General features: G+C 45.5%; 1 protein-coding gene across 1 annotated transcript in view; it reads right to left on the bottom strand.

Moving 5' to 3' along the window:
* The window catches only part of CLNK (cytokine dependent hematopoietic cell linker), a 1,039,166-nt gene that overhangs the window by 166,854 nt on the left and 847,837 nt on the right, over nucleotides 1-24,475 (bottom strand). The window contains exon 12 of the mRNA XM_078678887.1: nucleotides 8,108-8,126. Within this exon, the coding sequence (XP_078535013.1) occupies nucleotides 8,108-8,126 (19 nt within the window). The remainder of the gene's footprint in view (nucleotides 1-8,107; nucleotides 8,127-24,475) is intronic.

The following is a 24,475-nucleotide window of genomic DNA, read 5'->3' as shown; positions in this document are numbered from 1 at the left end:
AGATTCCAGAACTTTCCACCACAGAAATGTGAGGAAAATGTGTTTTTTTGGTCAAATGTTTATGTTTGCCAGGGATTCTGGGTAACAAAACCTGGGGGTAGGCAGAGGAGTCACCCCATCCTGCATTGCCCTGGGTGTCTAGTTTTCAAAAATGTATAGGTTTGCTAGGTTTCCCTAGGTGCTGGCCGAGCTACGGTGCAAAAACAAAAGGTAGTCTTTTTGTCCGAAAAGTGCTAAATTTCCCTGGGAAATTGAGGTGCGACCATGCTGCGTTTTGCGCTGTTTCATGTCGCAGCCACTATGCCTACCCACGCAAGTGAGGTACCATTTTTTTCGGGAGACCTGGGGGCACGCTGGGTGGGTGGAAATTTGTTGATCCACGCAGATTCCAGAACTTTCCACCACAGAAATGTGAGGAAAATGTGTTTTTTTGGTCAAATTCGTATGTTTGCAAGGGATTCTGGGTAACAAAACCTGGGGGTAGGCAGACGAGTCACCCCATCCTGAATTGCCCTGGGTGTCTAGTTTTCAGTAATGTATAGGTTTGCTAGGTTTCCCTAGGTGCTGGCAGAGCTACGGTGCAAAAACAAAAAGTAGTCTTTTTGTCCGAAAAGTGCTAAATTTCAATGGGAAATTGAGGTGCGACCATGCTGCGTTTTGCGCTGTTTCATGTCGCAGCCACTATGCCTACCCACGCAAGTGAGGTACCATTTTTTTTGGGAGACCTGGGGGCACGCTGGGTGGGTGGAAATTTGTTGATCCACGCAGATTCCAGAACTTTCCACCACAGAAATGTTAGGAAAATGTGTTTTATTGGTCAAATGTTTATGTTTGCAAGGGATTCTGGGTAACAAAACCTGGGGGTAGGCAGAGGAGTCACCCCATCCTGAATTGCCCTGGGTGTCTAGTTTTCAAAAATGTATAGGTTTGCTGGGTTTCCCTAGGTGCTGGCAGAGCTACGGTGCAAAAACAAAAGGTAGTCTTTTTGTCCGAAAAGTGCTAAATTTCCCTGGGAAATTGAGGTGCGACCATGCTGCGTTTTGCGCTGTTTCATGTCGCAGCCACTATGCCTACCCACGCAAGTGAGGTACCATTTTTTTCGGGAGACCTGAGGGCACGCTGGGTGGGTGGAAATTTGTTGATCCACGCAGATTCCAGAACTTTCCACCACGGAAATGTGAGGAAAATGTGTTTTTTTGGTCAAATTTTTATGTTTGCAAGCGATTCTGGGTAACAAAACCTGGGGGTAGGCAGACGAGTCACCCCATCCTGAATTGCCCTGGGTGTCTAGTTTTCAAAAATGTATAGGTTTGCTAGGTTTCCCTAGGTGCTGGCAGAGCTACGGTGCAAAAACAAAAGGTAGTCTTTTTGTCCGAAAAGTGCTAAATTTCACTGGGAAATTGAGGTGCGACCATGCTGCGTTTTGCGCTATTTCATGTTGCAGCCACTATGCCTACCCACGCAAGTGAGGTACCATTTTTATCGGGAGACCTGGGGGCACGCTGGGTGGGTGGAAATTTGTTGATCCACGCAGATTCCAGAACTTTCCACCACAGAAATGTGAGGAAAATGTGTTTTATTGGTCAAATGTTTATGTTTGCAAGGGATTCCGGGTAACAAAACCTGGGGGTAGGCAGAGGAGTCACCCCATCCCGAATTGCCCTGGGTGTCTAGTTTTCAAAAATGTATAGGTTTGCTAGGTTTCCCTAGGTGCTGGCAGAGCTACGGTGCAAAAACAAAAGGTAGTCTTTTTGTCCGAAAAGTGCTAAATTTCACTGGGAAATTGAGGTGCAACCATGCTGTGTTTTGCGCTGTTTCATGTCGCAGCCACTATGCCTACCCACGCAAGTGAGGTACCATTTTTATCGGGAGACCTGGGGGCACGCTGGGTGGGTGGAAATTTGTTAATCCACGCAGATTCCAGAACTTTCCACCACGGAAATGTGAGGAAAATGTGTTTTTTTGGTCAAATTTTTATGTTTGCAAGGGATTCTGGGTAACAAAACCTGGGGGTAGGCAGACGAGTCACCCCTTCCTGATTTGCCCTGGGTGTCTAGTTTTCAAAACTGTATAGGTTTGCTAGGTTTCCCTAGGTGCTGGCAGAGCTACGGTGCAAAAACAAAAGGTAGTCTTTTTGTCCGAAAAGTGCTAAATTTCACTGGGAAATTGAGGTGCGACCATGCTGTGTTTTGCGCTGTTTCATGTCGCAGCCACTATGCCTACCCACGCAAGTGAGGTACCATTTTTATCGGGAGACCTGGGGGCACGCTGGGTGGGTGGAAATTTGTTGATCCACGCAGATTCCAGAACTTTCCACCACAGAATTGTGGGGAAAATGTGTTTTTTTTGTAAAATGTTTTGGTTTGCAAGGGATTCTGGGTAACAAACCCTGGGGGTAGCCAGACGACTCACCCCATCCTGAATTGCCCTGGGTGTCTAGTTTTAAAAAATGTATAGGTTTGCTAGGTTTCCCTAGGTGCTGGCAGAGCTACGGCGCAAAAACAAAAGGTAGTCTTTTTGTCCAAAACGTGCTAAATTTCACTGGGAAATTGAGGTGCGACCATGCTGCGTTTTGCGCTGTTTCATGTCGCAGCCACTATGCCTACCCACGCAAGTGAGGTAGCATTTTTTTCGGGAGACCTTGCGGCACGCTGGGTTGGTGGAAATTTGTTTTGTCCACGCAAATTCCAGAACTTTCCACCACAGAAATGTGAGGAAAATGTGTTTTTTTGGTCAAATTTTTATGTTTGCAAGGGATTCTGGGTAACAAAACCTGGGGGTAGGCAGACGAGTCACCCCATCCTGAATTGCCCTGGGTGTCTAGTTTTCAAAAATGTATAGGTTTGCTAGGTTTTCCTAGGTGCTGGCAGAGCTACATCGCAAAAACAAAAGGTAGTCTTTTTGACCGAAACGTGCAAAATTTCACTGGGAAATTGAGGTGCGACCATGCTGCGTTTTGCGCTGTTTCATGTCGCAGCCACTATGCCTACCCACGCAAGTGAGGTACCATTTTTTTCGGGAGACCTGGGGGCACGCTCGGTGGGTGGAAATTTGTTGATCCACGCAGATTCCAGAACTTTCCACCACAGAAATGTGAGGAAAATGTGTTTTTTGGGTCAAATTATTAGGTTTGCAAGGGATTCTGGGTAACAAAACCTGGGGGTAGGCAGACGAGTCACCCCATCCTGAATTCCCCTGGGTGTCTAGTTTTCAAAAATGTATAGGTTTGGTAGGTTTCCCTAGGTGCTGGCTGAGCTACGGCTCAAAAACAAAAGGTTGTCTCTTTGTCCAAAGAGCTTAAGATTTCACTGGGAAATTGAGGTGCGACCACGTTGCATTTTGTGCCGTTTCCTGTCGTAGGCACAAGGCCGACCCACACAAGTGAGGTACCATTTTTTTCGGGAGACCTGGGGGCACGCTGGGTGGGTGGAAATTTGTTGATCCACGCAGATTCCAGAACTTTCTACCACAGAAATGTGAGGAAAATGTGTTTTTTTTGTCAAAATCTTAGCTTTGCAAGGGATTCTGGGTAACAAAACCTGGTGGTAGGCAGTCGAGTCATCCCATCCTGAATTTCCCTGGGTGTCTACTTTTCAAAAATGTATAGGTTTGCTAGGTTTCCCTAGGTGCCGGCAGAGCTAGGGTGCAAAAACTACAGGTAGGCACTTTGCCAAAAAAGGGTCAATTTGTAACTGCAAAATTTAGGTGTGACCACGTTGCATTTTGCGCCGTTTCCTGTCGCAGGCACAAGGCCGACCCACACAAGTGAGGTACCATTTTTATCGGGACACTTGGGGTAATTCAGATTTGTAAATCAACTGTTATTACCAATTGAGCTTTCATGCATTTCTCCCTTTGAATGAAAGACATTGTGTAAAAAAAAAATCTTTATGAAAAATGACCAATAATTCTCATGCTAGTATGAGTATTCCCAACTTTGAAAATGTGCAATCACATACTATTTCTGAACTCTATAATTTGTACCCAATTCATAAATACATAGGTGTCTTTCATACAGATTATTCCATGTATACATTTTCCAAGACAAAGTGCACTATACCCAGTAAATGACAAAATACCATTGCAAGTTGCTGCTCAGTTTTTGGATCTGGGTTCGTCGGGTTCTTGGTGAAACTACAAGTCCTATATATCCCCACAACCAGGAAAGTCTAACGGATGTAACGGTGTATTGCTTTCCAAGAGCTGTCAAAATTAGAAAAGGTATAGGTGAAAACGTTGAGACAAAAGGCTGTTTTTTTCAACAAATGTTCATTTATTCCAATATCTAACTGTTAGTTTCTATAACGAAACCTTCATGGATTTAGACAAATGACCCCTTTCTGAATTTAGAATTTTGTCTACTTTTCGAAAATGTAAAGCTTTCCAGGATCCAGTATTGCTTTCAAACTCATTTCTACCATTAACTGGAAGGAGGCGGAAAGCTCTAAAAATAGCAAAAATAGACTATGTCCCAGAAACATGCCAAAACTGAGTGAAAAATGTCGGTTCTCTGACAAAAGACTGTCATTCCCTGAAAGCTGAGAAAATGGAGATTTCAGACCCACAAACCCTTTTGTGATACCATTTTCAGGGAAAAACCCAGAGGCTTTCATTTGCAGCCCGTTTTTCCCATTTTTCTGAAAAAAACAAAAAAATCACTACATTTTGGTTAATTTCTGGGACCCCTCCAAGGGAATCCACAAACCCTGGACGCCTTTAGAATCCACATGATGTTGGAAGAAAAGGACGCAAATTTGGCGTGGATACCTTATGTGGTCAAAAAGTTACAAGGGCCTAAGCGCGCACTACTCCAAAACGCCAAAAAAAGCCTCAGCACAGGAGGGGAAAAGGCCTAGCAGCGAAGGGGTTAAATGGAGGACCTAAGACACCATGGAGTGCGACCTATGTGGTGCAGCAAAACAAGACTTCATTCATCTCATCTGCATTTGTCCTGCTCTGGACCAGGAACGGCAGAATAGGCTAAAAGTGAAGTTCTAGGAATATGGAATTCATACCTGTCATTCCGCGATTATAGAAGTCATGTGCACAGTGGACCCACAACTCATTTGCAGAGCAGTCAAATTTATCATGAATTTTGAGAGAAAGAGAGGAACTTTGGCAAAGATCCAATGCATACCCTGAACTTATACAATTTGTGTAACCGTTCCATCTGTAACTGACTCGGTTTCTTTGAAGTTCGAAGGACATTTTTATTTACGTTTTTTTACTTCTAATTATGTATGGAATTCCAGATTCGTTTTTCATACTTCGACATTTTATCTTTTGTAATGGTTTTTATCAACTATACAATAAAGAATTTACTTACTTACAGAGAGGATTTCAAGAGATATCTATTCAAGAAATCAGTTAAAGCAGGGAGTATGTTTTACAATAGTACTTCAACAAACCCCTCTTTGGAGAAACTGTCTAACCCCTACTCACGATTGTCAATGCCTTAAGGCATACTCCCACATCGCTCACGACAGGCTGGATTCCCCACCCCTGCGGAAGCCCACACGACACCCTTATCACCTAGCCAATCACTTGCCTACAACTCACCAAGCCTTACTGGCAAAATCACCAGCAGCCTCAACCCATCTCCAAGATCCTATCAGCACCAATTATGTCCATCTAGCTTCAGAACACAACTCCTTATACATTGTAGACAATGTCCTCCTAAGCACTGATACAGGTGAGCACTGCCTCCTAATGTTGATGGACCAGTGGTCCATCTTCTACATGGTCAAACATGAGCTACACACTCAAGCTCCAAATATTTGTACTCTTACCTATCCAGATAACACCAGTTTGTTCACTTGAGCACTAGGCCTGGGTGAGTTTTTCAGTGCACCAGCATAATTAGTATAATTTTTGCATTTTGTGTAATGAAATTTGTGTGAAATGATCAAGAATACAGCATTATAACAAATTTTAATGCAGGGTGGGCCGTTCACATCATTTTAGGTAATTTGTTTTCCCAAGCTGACCGTTCGTATAATTTTTGAGCTCGAAACTACAAATTCAAATGCTAGTGGCAGTTTCTTTAACATGGAGGTTTAACAAACCGTTAAGGTAGATTTTGGATACATTTGGGTAATTTCTTTAGCACAAAACTACATATCTGAATGTGAATGGCAGTGTTTTCAACACGAGCAACCTGAAAGCAACTCAAAATTACACTTTGTGTAATTTTGTGTGATTAAGCTTCACTAAATAACGTGAGTACCCCTATTCTGCCTTGAGATCCCAGAAGTTCCCAAACACCTGTTAAGTTCCCAGAATTCTGTCTTGTCCCCAACATTTGTAACCACTACATGGTAACCAACAAGATTCCACTCAATGATAGCATAAAAATGCATCAATATTCTGATAGCAAACAACTCCACTAGACTGTCCACTATGCTCCAGACATCGAATGCCTCACTGTCTGTACCTCAAATAGCCCTGGATGTCCGAAATCTGTAGTGCAACCCAACCATACCAAAAATCCTACTATTTGCATAAAATAGCACACAGCCAATTCCAAGTCAACTTGATTCACCTTCGGGTCCTCCCAAAATCGGAACACAAGCAACTTAGGATTGAGTTATTTCCAGTGGCTGAGATCAATCCATCACTTTTTAAAATTCTTTAGTATCTCACACTAAGTAGGACAGGAGTGCCTAGAGGTGGGCCTGTGTGCACACTATCAATGGACCCAAACTACACCTGGGTGATGAGCTATAACTAGGGAGAAACCGGTCCTGGGTTGCTTGCGTTCCAGTTCAAGGAGGACCTTGCCTGGCAGTTCAGGCTGGATTGTTTCTGGTGGGGCTGAATCAAGACTGATTTGCATATGGCAGGGTCGAAACTTACATGGCTTGGTGCGGAAAAAACAATGCGGGCCGAGTGATTACCAGTGGATGTATCAATTCAAGCTTTCATTCATCACTTTTTTGTATTCTTTAGCATGTAGCCTTAAGTAGGACGGGCATGACCAGACGTAGGTCCTTTTCACACTGTGTCACTGGAACCAAGCTTTGCCAGGCTGATGAGCCCTAACTAGGGGGAAACCAGTCCGAGGTTGCTTGTGTTCTGGTTCAAGGATGACCCGGTCTGGAAGTTCAGGCTGTACTGTTCTCATTGGAGCAGTTTCAAGACAGAATTGCACATGGCAGTATTCAATGTGAGGTGGCATGGTGCCCAAAATCATGATGGACTGGAATGCGGCCTGAGTGATTACTAGTGGCTGAGATTAATTCAAGCATTAAATCCATCATTTATTTTGTATTCTTTAGTGTGTTGCCCTAAGTTGAATGGGTATGCCCAGGAGCGGGTCCTGTGCACACTTGTCACTGGAACCAACCTATACATGGCTGAAGACCCAAAACTAAGGCAAAACAAGTCCTGGGTTGCTTGTGTTCCGAATCAGGTAGGGTGTGGCCTGGCTATTCGGGCTGGACTGTTCCCATTGGAGCAGGGTCAAGAGTGATTTGCATATGGCAATGTTCAAACTGAGGTGGCATGGTGTGCAAAATATCAATAGACTGGGATGCAGCCCTGAATGATTAGCAGTGTCTAAAATTTATTATTTCCTTTCATTCATAATTTTTTTGTGTTCTTTCATGGGGTCACCAAGCAGGAATTCTTTTAGAAACAAACTCCCAAAGCAGGAGTTTGTGTTTGAAAAATACAAACTAATGACTGTGATACTCTGGGACTTATCCCAGGGTGTTGGGGGTGAGGTTCATTTTCGTTTGTTTAGAACTGCCAAGCTGTTCTGGCAGTCCTGAATAGGGCAGACAAACTGATGTACTTAGACCTGAAATCCGATGCGCCGTAGTCTAAGGTGTCCCCCCGTGGATCCAGCAGGGGCATCAGCGGCAGAAGATGGCAGTCCTCTTTACTCTAAACAGAGTGGATGGATCAGTGCCTTGGCGAACAGGTCACTCTTCCATATTTATGGCATGGTATCCTGTCTGCCAAACTCTAAATGACAACTCTAGGTTTTGTTTATCACTTGCAATTATTGACCACATAAGAAGAAGACATTTGATAAAGAATATCCAAAGTCAAGTGCCTTTACCAATCAATTTGGAAATAATATCAAGAATTATAAATTACAAACCTCTTGATGGTCCAAGAGCCTGTCAGAAAAACAAAAGCATGACACACATTGTTTATTTTCAAATAGTGAAAGCACATTCTGCATTCATGTATTAATAATCTTCTGACGTTTATTATATTGTGCTGAGCATTATGCAAATCATGTATTTGCTTTGCAATAAAACGTGGAATCATCTCAGTAAACGCCGTGTTTTTGTGATAAATCTCACTTTAAATCAAGCGTGAACATCATCTACTTCATATAAAAATGAATAACGAGCTACAGAGTGGTGGACGTGGATGACAGAAACATTACCCTGTCTGCTAGGGAATGAAGATTCATGCAGATTGCTAATGTTTATTGCCCAACACGGATTTGGTTGCATCAAAATGTTAAAATAATGCCCCTTAATGTACATACTTTAATGACTTTCATTATTTTCAGACTTGTAAATATCACGCTCTGCTTCTTTTGATGCATTTAAAAAATTATATTTCTCGCAAAAAATATAGAGCAGAAAATGGCAAGCAGTAAAAGCCTTTTCATAAAATAGCTATCAAATTCCTAATCAAATTAACTGCCTTCTTTATTTTTCTTCTTGGTTCCAGACTCTAGTTTGTTTGAAAATGTTGTAAAAGACATAATATATAAATAATATAACAGTAATTTATAAAGTTCACATGCAGTCCGTGGAGCAACCTAGAGCTGAAAAGCAGATGTTTTTGTTACCCAACGCAATGTTACTAATTTTATCAACCTTAGAAGAATGAAACATGAACAGTTCAACCAGGATTTGAACCTGTGACCATGATGTCAAACAGAAATCCATTGAGCCTCCAGACAAATATATTTTTCAAGCTCTTCATTGCGCCTTGATTTCTTGTGTGACTGTGAATCAATGGTATGTGTTGGTGATCAATTGAGCACAGACTCCTGACAGCATCATGTAAACCCAACAGAAGCAAGTATATCCAAGTGCAAGAGCAGAAACAGGGTTGTTAGACCTGTCAGCCTTAGGGATGTCTACCCACAAACCTTTTGTCTTTACCCTTCACTTTTTGCTGAAGTTCGTTTTTGTTAGCCTTAGGACTATGTTTGCTTTACCACTGCTAACCAGTACTAACATGTTTGTGCTCCCTCCCTTATATATGGAAAAATTGGATAACACCTGATTGCATATTTAATTTATGCATAAGTCCCTTGCACATTGGTTTACCATATACCTGGAGCCTGTAAATTAAATTCTACTTGTGGGCCTGCAGAACTTACTGTGCCACCCTCCTAATTCGCCCCTTAAAATATGTCCCAGGTCTGCCATTGCAGCATGAATACAGTTTTAAACTGCCAATTTGACTTGGCAAAATAACCCATTTGCCATGCCTAAAACTCCTTTGTAGAACATAAAAGGTACCCCTATAGTAGGACTCAAATAGCCCACAGGGCAGGCAGCATTGAGATTAAAAGGTTGGGCATGTGTTTTAAGTTTTACATGTCCTTGCTAGTGAAAAACTCATATATTTCTTTTTTACCACTGTGAACCCTCCATTTCCCATAGGATAACATTGTGTTATCTTATTATACTTAAGGAGGGATACATTTTGATTGGGAGCAAGTACAAAAGTCCTGGTTGATGTCAGGGGATTTGTAATTTGAAAATCCTCTTTAATGGTAGTCCGATTATTAGTAACAATTCTGAAAATGGCACTTATAGAAAGTTGGGATTTTATTATTCTTACAATTTGTGCCTGCCGATTGGTCCTGGGTCACATAACTGGGTGGAGCTGGCAGTTGACCTTTGTGTATTCCTCTCAGACTGCCGCATAATAGAGGTGTGCCTGGATGGGGCATCACAGGCAGTATGGGGAGGAAGAGCAATGCACAGCCTCATTTGCACTTCAAAAGACTGTACCCTTCTCTAACCAAAGACCTTTCCACTAGCCTAGTGAGCCTACATACAGACTGAGACTACAGTAGAGATGTAGGAAATTCCAGACACTTCTGTGAGCAGAATCCTCTAGAAGCTTCTCCCTCTTCAACGGAGGCACCAGATATAAAAATAGGACCCTCAGACCCACTCTTCCATTCACTCCTGGACTTACGGAACGACTATCTGGCTGGCCTCTTGCTCAGAGGCTCAGCAACAGAAAATACTCCAAGCATCATGAAGCCGCACCTGGACCCTGCCTGAGTGAGTCTGGACCCTCCAAGTGATGTCTCTCCATATCTGGGCTCCTGGAAGTGATGCTTGAGGTGCCCAGGTATCCAAAATCTAACACTTTAGACTTGCCCAAAAAGTGCTCTGAGAAACTAGAGCAGTCTGGTACGTACCTGCTCGTCAATCCGCCCAAGGTGCATCACAGAATGGTCTGACTATACAGCACCTCCCACTATTTTCTTCTCCACAGCAGCAAATCCTGTTTATGGGCTTCTTGAAAAAGGGGTATCTGGGCTTATGGGGCCCTTGTGGGCTTCAGCTTGCAGCTTCTTCCAGCTGGAAATGTTCAACTTCTAAAAAAGAGACTAAGGGCCTCATTACCATCGCCCGCTCTTGCAACTCCAAACCCGAAAGCTGCCTGTCCCCAGATTACAATACAAATCATTGTCTGGTGGGCAGGCAACATGGCGGCCCAACACCGGTGCAGTAAAAAGGCCCCGCCATGGAACCACCACAGCTCATTCCAGCACGGTTTAGACTGTAAAATCTATGCCGTGTTGGAACTCGGGGGTGCTTGCACACCAGGGGGCACTGCATTGGGCAAGAGGGTTCTGCAGGGTTCCCTTTTTGTTCCCAACACCACCTTTTACATGGCAGTGCTGACCGCCATGTAAGGTTGGCGGTCGGGAAACTCATAATATGCATATTAGTGCCGCAGCAGAACCACCAGCATATTCTGAGCCCCTGACCACTGTGCCACCACCAGGGAACGCGGTTCCATGATGGTTGCAACGGTCAAATGACGATCCGACTGTCAAACTTATAATACAGCTGTCAGACCGCCGGTGCGGCGGTGGCTGGACCACCACCACCGCACCCCTGAAACTAGCAGTCCATGGACCGTCAGACTTGTAATAAGGCCCATAGTCAGAATGAAGAAATCTTCACCACAACTTCAACTAGCTGCTCCCCAACAATGAGGACTCCTCCTCGGACACCACCAGCTGCCTTGTCCCCCTGAACTTTACCTTATCAGAAATGTTATTCTGATATTCCTTTTAAGTCCGAAAGTAAGCGGAGGGTGGACTCAATAAACTTCATGTATCCAACCCTTGCTCCAACGCTGTCGGCCATAACCTCTAATTTTGCCCCTGTCTCGCATGACTAGGTGTCCGCAGTTGGCATTTTGAAATGTAGGTGCTATTTCCCACATTGAACCTTCAAAATATATACCTTCAGTTCTAGTAATAGGATTTTTGTCATTTGGTCTCAAATAATTTGTTAAAATTAATTTTTCTTGTGTTGTGTTTTCACTTTGCTACTGTTTGTGTGCTACATAAATAATTTACACATTACATCTAAGTTAAGCCTGAATGCTTTCATGCCAAGCAACCGGATGGTTAAACACATGTTAATGGAATGACCTTTTTGTGGTCCACCCGAAAAAGGACTGTGGTTGTTGATTGTGTGATGTTTCACCCCTCTCAACCAACAACCCTATTTGTCACAGAAATGTCAATCACAACCAGATATTCCAATATTTTATTGGGTGTTGCTGAACAGCTTTAGGGCCTGAATTTGACCTTGATGGACGGGTAACTGCATCACAACAGTGCCGGATAACCCGTCCGCCAAAATATAAATCTCATTATATCCTATGGCATTTATATTTCAGCAGATGGGTTATCTGTCACCATTGTGACAGAGTAACTTGTCCGTCGATATCTACATCAGGCCCTTATTCACCAGAGAATATTTTTCTGCTAGAGAGTAAATTAATTGTGATCTGCTTAAGGCCACTTGCAACATCCGAAAGTAAGTGTATACTTACCGAAATCTATGACTTGTCTAAATTTCATTACCTACTCTTGGGTATTTTTGTGTAGGGCAGAAATCTAATCAAATCACTGGAGTACATCTAGGAGGACTACATTTCCAACTATTATATATTATGAATAAGATGGCTGATATTTCCTGAAGCAAGCTCTTAACACACACAACTTCATCTTCTTCTACTTGGAAATAATTCAGGTGTAGTCTATCTGACATAGACTTTGTCTGCCCTCAAAAGGACTTCCCTTTCTTCACTACATCTAGGCCAAGATGTTTACGCGTTTTATGTTTTACTTTGTTTTATTGACTTTTTGGCATCGAAAAAGACACATTGCATATATTGGGCACCCTTGCACCCCATCCCTTTATATCCCCCCTCCCTCTAGTCCGAGTGAGCAAAGATATCCATGCAGGAGCACCCGAAGGTCCACGTGGTGCGGTCAGGAGAGTGGTCTTCGTCAGAGCAGTATACGAGGCTGGCCCCTTCTAAGCATATTAAAAAACAAACTACCCTGAAACTTCCTCCCCACCTCCCTCCCCCGAACTGGTGTGCTTAGGGTCTGCCCCTTTAGGACCATCGTCAGAGGATTGTCATTTGACAGCCGATAAGGTAGCCTCAGTTGTTCCCTTTGCCTCCTTGAGCCAGAGAAGTCTAAGGTATTTTGGGCAGGACACCTCATTCAACTCCATCGCCAGTAGGGACACTAGAGGGTGCCAGGTAGCCCTGAAGGTCTCTTCGGAATTCCTAAAGGAGGCCTTTATCCGTTCCATTCCTAGAATGTACCATAGTTTGTGTAACCATCCCGTGTGTGTTGGTCGGGTCTCCGTGCCCCAGAGTGAGAGGATGTATTAGACAGCTGCTCCAGCGCTAAACCCATTTGTGACCCTACTGATGGATTTTAACGGATAAGTGATCGGTTTGGGGAGCCCCATCACTGTGCCGGGAAGCGCGGGATTTTGGTCTCGAACTGTCTGTCAATGTCGTCTAAAATCGTGGTCCAGAACTTATTTAGGCGGGTTGGTGTCAGATTCCAATATGTGACTACTTTGACCACGGATTCCCTGCTGGCCATGTCACGGGCGGTGTGATTAGCTCTATAGTAGATGTCTCGCAACTCTTTCTCCGTCAGCTCCCTCCTCAATTCCTGCGCCCATCATTTCTGGGCTGCCGAGGGCAGTGAAGGAGCAGGTGGTCTCAGCATGGTGTATAGTTCAGAGATCATTTTCTTATCCAAGTGTTTTGTCATTAACCATTTTTCGTATTTTGTGAGTTTCCTGCTCACAAGAGTTCTTACTTCTGACTGAAGGAGCAAGAGGCGGAGTTGGAAGTATTGGAACCGATTCAATTCCAAAATGGCATAGGATTGTTGCACTTCGAGGAATGGGAGGATCCCATCTAGGTCAAAGAGGTGCCCCGCTGCTTTGCAGTCCGAGTAACCCGCCATTGTGAGAACGCTCTTTCGTCCATCCCGGGTTTAAACTCCTGGTTGTCGAACACGGGCGTCAGCGGTGAGGGGAAAGACGTGCACCCCGCCTGACAGCCACTCCATCCCAGACGCATAGCACAGAGCTCGTAATAGGCGAGCCCCTGAGATTCAATGGCCTGTCCGCTCTCTTCAAGAAAGGAACCTTCCATAGGAAACGTTTCGGCAACGCTCTGTCCTGGAACAGCCACTGCTTTTCAGATTCAGGTTGGCTCCATTCTACTAGAAGTCCCAGCTTGGGACGAAACGCGTCGGCTGTACATTGTTTTTTTAATACATTGAAAATAAAGATCATTTGAAGATTAACAACATCCTGTCAATGCAAAACGTCCTTTTTCTTGCTTATTAATAGCATTGGAATTTTTTCATTGTCTTTTGTGGTGCACCTTTGCAGTTGTTTAACTTGTATATAATTCCATAAGGAATCAGCACAGTAACGATGGGTGCTAGTCAGTGTGCACACACTTCCCTCTAGTCATCTTGGGGTGAATTATTATTTGGGGTGAAAAATAGTCAGGTGCTGACATTAGGAAGGGTCCGTCGTTGTACCTTTGGTATTCATTCCATTCTACTAGATACCTAAGTTGCACCGCTCTAAAATACTCCAGTACATTCGGTATCCCCAGCCCTCCCTCCTCTGGTGGTCTGTGGGCAAGGTCCCTGCACATACGAGGTCGCGCCCCCGCCCAATTAAACTGTTGTATTGTCATTTGTAGTTTGTGAAGCATCCCCGGTGGGGGCCAGGCTGGTACGTTCTGAAATATGTATAGTGCCCAGGGTTAGATAGACTTTTTAGGGCTGCAACACGTCCGAGCAGTGACAGTTGGTGGTGTTGCCATTGTCGGAGGTCCCACGTGATTTGGGAAAGAGCCTGGAATAATTACGCGTGACCGCTTGTGCTATCGAAGGGGCTAAGTCTGGTCCCAGATATGGGACTGTATCTCGAGCCTGCAGTCCCACCCCGAATAGCTCCTCCTGTCGTCCCAAGCATAAGATCATGGACTTACCCACATTCACCCGAAAACCCAAGACCTTCCAGTTCATATAGAAATGCCGGTACGGACTGCTCAGGTTTCTCGAAGGTTCCTAGGATGTCGTCGGCATATTTGCTCACATAGTGTCTCTCCCCGCCAAATGGGATGCCCAGTATATCAGGGTTGTCTCTGATCTTCTGGGCCAATGGTTCCACATGAAGCGCGAAGAGGAGGGGTGAGAGCGGGCACCCCTGCCTCGTACCCCTCTGGATCTCAAAGGGTCGAGAGGTTATCCCATTGACCCTAATTCTTGCCGTGGGCCTATCGTCACAGCTCGCAACCCAGGCCCGGAACTGGTCATCAATGCCAAAGTGAGCTAAAGTCTTGTCTAAAAAGCCCCAGTCCACTCTGTCGAAGGTCTTTTCGGCATCGACTGACAACAGGAGAGCATCCATCTTCATACGATGGGCTTTGTCAGTAAGCTGAAGAATGTGTTTGGTGTTTTTACTACTCTGTCAGTTGTGTATGAAGCCGGACTGGTCTGGTTCGATGATGCCAGGCATTCGTTGACCCAGTCTGGCCACTACGACCCCCGTGAACAACTTCAGGTCGAGATTAAGGAGGGATATCGGGCAGTAGGTGCTGAATTGAGTTGTATCTCTCCCAGGTTTAGGGATTACCACTATGTCGGCTGCCAACATGTCGGGGGGATCGTACCAGGCTCTGTAAATGAGTTAACAAGTAGCGTCAGGACAGGGGCAAGGAGTGGGCAAAAGGACTTACAAAAGTTCCTGGCGACCAGTATTGCCACCCCCACTTTCTTATCTGATGTGGAGGCGAAGAATTGCTTGGGAAAAGCCTGGGATTTCATCCGGTGCCAATCCTTGGGGAGGAGATGGGTTTCTTGTAGAAGACACACCTCTGCCCCCAGGTTCTCCAGATAAGATAGGATGGCTCTCCGTTTTATGGGGTTGTTGAGCCCTTTCACATTGAGCGTAACTATCTGGAGGGTGGACCTTGACATGAAGCAACCATAGGCTCAACCTGCTGTGTCTGCGTATTCTCATTTCCTACCATTGTGTGCTTGTCCTCTGCTACCCTTATTTCTTGTACCTCTGCTCTTGATCCTTGCCACTTCTCACCCCATGATAGCACACCAGTTCCCCCCTCTTCCTCCCTAACCCCAACTGCAGAGCCCCAAACCCCCAAAAATTGTCTAATGCCCGTCACCCGAAAGTGCAGGCATTTGGAAAACAGATCATTCGGGAGCATATGTGGTCTAAGTTTCCTGGACCCCCTGCCCCAGCCACCCCCCCCAACCCAGGCTAAGGTAATTACGAAGCATGGGTACCCCTGATGAAAGTCATGGGCTATCTGATGATGCTGTGTCTTTTAGTACTGATTATAGGGCCGCCTGTCACTCCTGCGCCATAGTGTTAGGTCCGCCCCACTCTCTGCCATTTCATGCCTGAGGGTTTTCGCTCTCCAGTGCTCGCCTCCTCCGGACTAAGGACCCTGCATGTTTCCTGGAGGGAGCTGAGCTGGCACAGCTTGCCGTTCCATTTGAAGATCAGCCGAAAGGGGTGGCCCCACGAGTAGCCACCCCCTGCTGTCTCAGGTATGCGGTTACCTCTTTTAACTCCCTTTTTTCTGCTGAGTTATGGTGGCCAGGTCTTGGGAGAGGGCAATTTAGTGTCCCTGATATTTGATTGATTGTTTTGCCCTTGCCTCTCGCAAGATGCGCTCCTTGAGGGTGTAATAGGGAAGAAAGGCTAAGATATCTGGTGGGGGAGCAGGGGCCCATCGCCTCAAACCCACTAGGTGAGTTTGGTCAATTCGGATTTTGAATTCTTGCGGCACTCCCAAGATGTCCGAAAACATCTCTTGTATATACTTGGCTATGCCAGGCCCCTCTGTGTTGGAAGGCACCCCACTCACATGGATGTTATTCCGCCTCAAGCTGTTTTTGAGGTCTTTGGTATGTGCCTGTAGGTCGATTTGTTGCTCCCGCAGGCCTCTATCGCACCTCTCCTCTAAGTGGGGACCGGCTTGAGGGCCCAGTGAGCTTGCGTGAGGTGTCTGCTGTAGAACCCAACCCCAGGAGCAAGGAAAATCCGCGGGGTGCCGGGCGCAGGTCAACCTCTTCTATGGCACGTCTGGGGAAGTGCAGGGCCGTGAGTAAGTGATATCACCCTTCCTGCTCACAGCATTCACCTACGCGCGGTCCCTCTACCTGGCACAATCAAGCGACCCCGTACCTCCGCCAAGTGGTATCCCTGGCTGATTGTCTACTTCTGTAGCTCGCAGTGCAGGGCCCTTTATGTAGATGCTACCGTCCAAGATCTAACTCCCCCGCAGCCCGGCAGCCCCCCTGCCCCAGGGACCGCAGGCACGGCTGGCTCACTGCAATGGCCCGTCGAGCCTCCAGCCCAGGCAGCCACCATTGTGTTGCGTCCGCCTGGGCTGCTCTTGTTGTCCTCTAGGGGCGGGTGACGGGAGCTGTAGCCTGGTGACACGTCCGTGGGCCGCTGCTCTATGATAGTTCTGGCTCCGCAAGGCAATCACTCTGGCCAAACTCCCGCTGCATCTCGGGAAACCCCAACGCTCTCGGGGCCTCACCGGTCCCAGGGACCACGGGCGCATGATCCCCCTTGCTGTGCTCATTGGCTTATCCAGTCGCCACCGCTCTGTTTCCATCTGGTGCGGGGACCATTTGCAAGGTAGGGCTCCCTCATAGCAGGACGCAGCTAGATGGGGTGTCGGGCCTCGGCAGAATCAGGCGCCATTTTGTCTCTCTGCTGCGCAGTCACACCGATCCGTCTATCGTTGCCGTTCCGGCACCCCAGTACGTGGTGTGTACCTTTAGGGCTGCCTCACGGAGGTCGGTCGCTGTTCCACCAGCAAAGGTGGTATTTACCGGGGTAAAAGTGCTGTTCTGACAGGGCAAAGTAGCCGGGAGCAGTGAGCCGCTGGGAAGTGCGACTCACCAGTCTGCCATCTTTGCCACACCCCCTGTTTACACATTTTGTGAAATGGAAATTATTTGTAGAATGTTTCGCAGCCATAAAAATGTGGATTTGAAATATATTAAAGTTTTTTTGATATCTTTTCACAAAAATAGTAGAGCGAACAGTTTTCCAGAATTACTGTATTGGCAAATGCAAATAGCAGTTACATTTCTGCTATTTATTAAATATGATTCCTAAATGTTATGTACTAAGCAAACGCAAATTGCAAACACATTAGCATCAAGTAGGACCAGGTAGTAATGAGGTGCAAAGTATGAAAGGAGGTGAAACACTATTTCCTAACAATAACTGCTCTTTATGGTTTGACACGGAAAATGAAGGTTTGTGCTCCACAGCAGAAAAGATGAAGAATTAGATTAACTTTATTTCAATGGACTGCGGAGAACTGGACTGTGGATGAGCTTCATGCGAAATGTAGGCTGAACAGCAATGTCATATTGGATCTTACAGATGAGTTGGATCTAGTGTCAGGAGGTGCATTTGCAGACTGAAGGAGAAGGAGGGGCGTGGACTCTGACAAACTCTCAACAATCCTGCGGTGTGAAACTTACTGGAGATAACATGAGGGGCGGTTGGCCTACAAGTATCTCCTTGAGGGCCAACAAGCCCTCCTGTTACCTACAATAAGTCCCACACAGCGGGATTTCTAAGAAGTCTTTGGAGGCCATGTGCCCTGTCTCCACCACTCTGCAAGCGTGACTCCTGGCGCACTACTGGTTGGAGGATAAAGTCCACTTTAATCCTGAGGAACTATGGGGGCCAAGAAGTCCTCCTCGTACTTCCAGTAAGTAAGTCCAAAACAACGGGATTCCTGAGAGCTGGTTAGATGCCCGCCCCCTTTCTCCACCACTCTGCAAATACGATTACTACTTAAAAAAACATTGAAATTCATTGAAAAAAATAAATGTTTCATCAGTTATAGTTAGACATTAGCATTTAAAAAACAGTAGAAATTATAGTTAGGCTCATTATTCATCATATAAAACCAGTGAAATTCAGCCACTTACACACTGGGTCAGTCACACATAGACCTACTCACACACCTACACACTCACTCATACGGCCAATCACACAGCCACTTACTCAAAGCAACAGTTACAAACACACTCACTTACTCAAACCTTTGCTAACACTTACTCACCTATGCAGTAAGTGACACATTCACATACTCACCCATACAGCCACTCTCACATTTATGCACTCACCCATGCAGACACTCATTTACCCCATCACTCACCTATTCTGCCTTTTACATACCCAGTTATTCACCCATATACTGCTGACACATCCACTCACACACCCACACAGTCTCTCACACACATATTCACTAACTCATATAGCCACTGACTCACTCATCCATACAAGCAGTCACACAACCAATCACTCACCCATACACTCACGTACCCACTCACACACCCATACAGCCACTTAGACTCCAACTGACAGACTGATACAGACATTCACACAACCAGTCACTCACCCATACATTCACTGAGACACCTAATCACTCATTTATACAGACAGTCACGCATCTACTGAATCAACCTTACAGGCACTCATACACCCACTGGTTCACAAATACGCCTTGGTATATATTTAACTGATATAAACTTTAAAAAAATGTTTGCAGTCACTGGATGATGTCATCAGTGATGTCATCAGCGTTGCTATTTGAAATGCCATCAGTGATGTCACTGACCATCTCATGAGTGATGCAATATGTGAGGTCATAAGCAATGCACTGCTGAATTTCACTAGTTTTGTACGAGTGAAACTTGAGCCTAACTTTAACTTCCCTGTAACCTTTGTTTTTTTCAGTGAAAGAGTATATATATTACATTACCTACTGGTGGCAGCCAGTAGGTAGTTATAGTTAGGACCTATTATACATAGGAAATCCGCAACATTCTATTTGGAATAACTTTGGCGCCGGTTGACGAATCTTCGCGAAGTTTTCAAAACTGGTGGGGCGCTCCGGTCCGGTCCTATCCTGAAAGTCTCGGGGTGATTCGTGAAGTGGGAGCAAAGCAAAAAGCGGGTCCCAAAACAGGTTTTCCCGATGCAATTTTCCATAGGCACTGTTCATCGTGGCTACTGCCCGAACTGCTGAACGGAATTACACCTAATTTGGCAGAAAAATAGACCTTGGTTCAGACTCATGCCTTTTGCTTAAATGGTGTAAATCCGTTCAGTAGTTCCTGAGAAAATCAAAATCAAAATCACATATATATCTATGGCCGCGGTGGATCTGTGCCGAGCGCAAAATCGGCAAAAATCCCCCCAGGGTGCGGCCTCACGCGCTTCAATGCTAATTAGCCCCCGCGGGGCCAAATCCCGGGGGCTTATTGAAAAAAAGTATGGGGGGCTAATCCCCCCCACACTTCCTCAGGGACCGCCACCCCTCGGGCAAAGTATGAACAATTGCGGGGGCAACACAGCTCCCCTGCAGCCCCGGGGACCGCCACCCCGGGGCTTGATAATATAATGTTGGGGGGCCTCTAAGGCCCCCCCGCTCCCTGGGGACCACCACCCCAACGGGGCTCAATTTAATTAGCATTGCAGGGGGCACACTGCCCCCCGCAGTGCTGGGGACCGCCACCCCCCGGGGCTTCCAGAAATCAATGGTGGGGGGGTTCACAGCCCCCCTGCAGCCCCGGGGACCGCCACCCCGGGGCTCAATTTAATTTGGATTACGGGAGGGCACACTGCCCCACCCACAGCCCCGGGGATCGCCACCCCTGGGGCTTTTTAAAAAAATACCAGACCCGGGGACCGCCTCCTCGCCCTGGCTCTAAATATTTAGATTGGGGGGGTCAGTGACGGACCCCCAGCATGGGGACCACCACCACCCGGGGCTTTAAAAATGTGAGGAGGAGGGCCGCGCGGCCCCCCTCCTGGAGCTATTGTGGGCCCTGGGGACCGCCAACCCCAAAGCCCACCCCGGGACACTGCTGTTTGCAATGACAGGACGGGAGCCTCGCGACCCCACCCTGTCATTGCAAACTGCTTTGCTTCATTGAAGCGAGAGGAGGGAAACATGCTCTCGCTTCAATGAAGCGAAGCAAATTGCTTTTCCACATGGGGAGCCGCATGTTAGCTTCTCCCTATGTTGAAAAGCAATGCTGGCTCCCGCAGGAGGCGGGGAGCCGGCTGGGACCGTGGGGGGATTGGGGACCCCCACGGTCCCCAACGAAGAGGGCCAGCCCCGGGGGAAGGGGTTCCCAGGGCTACAAGTGGCCCGGGAGAGGGGCCACATGCCCTCCTCCCCAAAATGTAAAATAAATAATTAAAAAAGGCCGGCCCCGGGGGATGGGGTCCCCGGGGCCATAAATGGCCTAAGAAGGCGGGCAAGGCAGCCCCCTCCTATATGTAAATTATTTTTTAAAAAGGGCCATGCCCTGGGGGATGGGGCCCCCGGGGCCGATTATGGCCTTGGAAGGAAGGCCACTTGGCCCCCTTCTCGAATTTTTAATTAAAAAAAAGAATTAGGGGGCAGGCTCTGGGGAACGGTGTCCCCAGGTCCAAATATTAGGAAAAGAAGGATGGCCACACAGCCCCCTTCTTAAACCAAAAAGAAAAAGACCGGCATTGTGCCAAAGGCCACCCATCCTTCTTGTAGCACTCTGCAAACGCGCCCCCTGGTGCGTTTGCAGAGGGGGAATGAATTCCCTTGAATACTGGGGGTCCCTGGCGACCAACTAGCCAATCAGGAACCTCCAGTATGCGCCAGAAGCTGCGTTGCAGAGAGGTGCTCTGAGGCCACGCCCCTTTTTACACTCTGCAACGCAGCTCTGTGGCGCTTACTGGTGGTAGCTGGTGGGCTAGTTGCACGCCAGGGACCCTCAGTATTCAAGGGGAGTTAATCGCCCAACTTAAAACGCGCCAGTTTGCAAAGTGGTGAAGGAAGGGGGTGGTGTCTGAGTTCACAGGTGTGCAAACACACCCTGTGGTGCGGTTTAAGTTGGGGAATTAATTCCTTGTTAATACTGAGGGTCCCTGGGGGCCAACTTGCCCACCAGGTACCTTCAGTAAGAGCCACGGAGCTGCATTGCAGAGTGTTGTAAAAATGGGCGTGACCTCGGAACACCTCTCTGCAATGCAGCCCCTGGCGCATTCTGGCGGTATCTGTCACGATTGAGGAGCAATTCAATCTCTAACTTAAAACGCCCCACATAGTACCTCAGGTCACGCCCCCTTCCTTCACCACTGTGATTCTATGTGAAAAAGTTTCTAAGTGTCAACTTTTAAAATACAATATTATTTCTTAATAAACACTACCGTAACCAAAACGCTTTTACTCAACTGTTTACAGGAGATGTCCCAGGACTGAATGTAGGATCCAGTCGTGTGGTTAGAAAAGTAATCCATAAAGTAACTAATTGCATTTATCTAGAAATTCACATTGAGCTCAACGTTGCATTGTGTTTGAAATTGTGTTGCCCATTGCAACAACTGTACTACTTTACTTAAAAGTCTATTGCCTATTTGCAAAGTATTTAAACTAAAGTAATTCTTTCTGAGAAAGTATATTTTGTAATGTTATTTATAATGTAATTATAATGTAATTTAAAAAATAAAATATCTAAAAATAAATAGTTTAAAAAAATGTAAATCAGTATAAAAAAATAAATGTAACAATTAATACATTTAAAAATTGTCATTTACAAAAGCTTTGAAATTCACTGAAAAAACGATAGGTTTCAGACATGTTACAGTTAGGAATAAGCATTTAAAAAACCTTTGAAATTCACTGAAAAAACATAGGTTTCAGACATGTTATAGTTAGGAATTAGCATCTAAAAACCCTTACAAATTCACTGAAAAAACCATAGGTTTTAGGGCTGTTATAGTTAGCTGGACATTTCACTCGTACAAAACCATTGAAATTCCTCCGTTATAGTTAGTAGTACTAACTATAACTCGCGCGCCCACAATCCACTGCTGATGATATCACATGTTACATCATTCATGATATGGTCAGTGACATCACTGATTACATCACTGATGACATCTCAAATGACATCACTGATGACATCATCCACGTGACAATGTGATACATCTAATCATACACTAGTATAACCTTTCAACACTCATAAAATATGGAGTACCATATTTGAATATATCAAAACAACTGAAGAGCGACACACCAAAATCCCCACCTTGTACCCACATACAAAATCTCGATAGTAGGAAACCAAAAAGGAGGGAAGTAACAAAGAAATAGTACAGGAACAGTAGTGAGATATTAAGAAGAATGTGTGAAGTACAGAAAAAACGAACCCTCATACACCAGACAAGTTGGTGTTTAATCTCATCATTGGGTTCTTTTTTCTTAGAAAGGGCATAACCAGTCCAGCCCATACACAATCGTGCAATTAAAAGGAGGTATAACAGTTCCCTAATCCAAATTTAATAGAGGGATAGCCATACTCCATTAAAATCCAAGTGATAAAACGGACACCCTTAGGAAGTGATAATGCAAACCCTGGTGTCCATTACAAATCAAATATGGTCAACATGTTTCTGCTATCATGAGTCTCATTCACTCAGCATTCATCAGGACCAAAAGAGAAACAAATATAAACAACCACAGTTGGGGACACACTCTAAAGTATGCCCATACTATGGTGTCAAAATAAAAGGTGTTTCACCAACTCACGGTACTCCCGTATTGAGTCTCCTTAGTGAATACTAAGGTGCTTGTATCTGCAACACAAAAATTCAATGTGACATAGGTATGGCATATACAAGACTTTAATCATATACCATACATCCTTCCAATCAAAAAAACTCTTAGTTGCAGTTGTACTCGGCACCCAATGATTTAAAAAGCACATACCTGCATTCCCCCACAAGACACTTAAATGTTCCCACTATTAGTCCGTGAGCATCATGCTGCTATACCACGCTCACTTCACTGGAGTAATTTCTCAAGTTGACGTTTTTAGCGTGACACCCACTCGATAGGTTTTAACAGGCTGATCGCACAAGTCGATATATCAGTGTAACCATGTGCCTGTCCAATCTCAATGTACATAACATAGTTTTTGTATGGGCACACCCCCATTTGCGGGGAAAAAAACCCAAACAAACATCCACTGTTCCATGGACACTGTTGCTTACAAGTTAAAAACACCTCTGCCAGTGCCAAGCCTCCGTCGTACACCATGGAGGACTAATGATCAATTAAGTTGTTAATAACTGACAAATAACATTGAAAAAATTAACCACTCACTTCCAAATGCAGAATAACTAAGCATCCTGGGTTCATGGCAGGAGCAACCTTCACGCTCGATATTTACTGCAAGAAAGTGTCGCTTAGTTAAAAGTACATCTCTATCAGGTCAATGCGTAGCCACGTCTTTGGCTGGAAAATCAGATAAATGTTTGCAGAGGAAAAACCGCCCGTGTTTAGTAGCAGGCGTCCCTGTCTAAAATAGCAACCATACATACTCACAGTTATCAAGTGACTCCCCGCTAGGAACCTAGGCGAAACACAGCCATGACCCGAACGGTGTCCGGGTGGAGTGACGTCTAGCGTTATCTACCGTCAGGACGTCTGGGCACGTGATCGGCACTCTATCCTACCTTAAAGGGCCCGCTCATTTGAATCTGATTGTTGTCCTTTATTGTAGAAAAAAAGCTTTATTTAGCAGCAGTCTTTTAACACAAAACCCACGGAACATAATCATCCTCACTTTCCAGTAAAATATCACCCGCAATGATTCTCTTGAATTTCCATGAAATCAATGAAAGCGCGCTAGCAACCTCCTTACCAGAGGACCATATACATCCCTAAGCTCTTATTAGCCGTGCAATCAGTATTCAACATGAAAGGGTGATAAACATGGGCGATATTTTGTTTAAAGCCCCTATCTCAGTGAACTTGTGCAGAGAAATGTTACAAAAAACTT

This window comes from Lissotriton helveticus, chromosome 2_2 (assembly GCF_964261635.1).
Source record: "Lissotriton helveticus chromosome 2_2, aLisHel1.1, whole genome shotgun sequence".
Lineage (NCBI taxonomy): Eukaryota > Metazoa > Chordata > Amphibia > Caudata > Salamandridae > Lissotriton > Lissotriton helveticus.
Note: the sequence above shows the minus strand (reverse complement) of the source record. Positions and strands in the feature narration are given on the sequence as shown.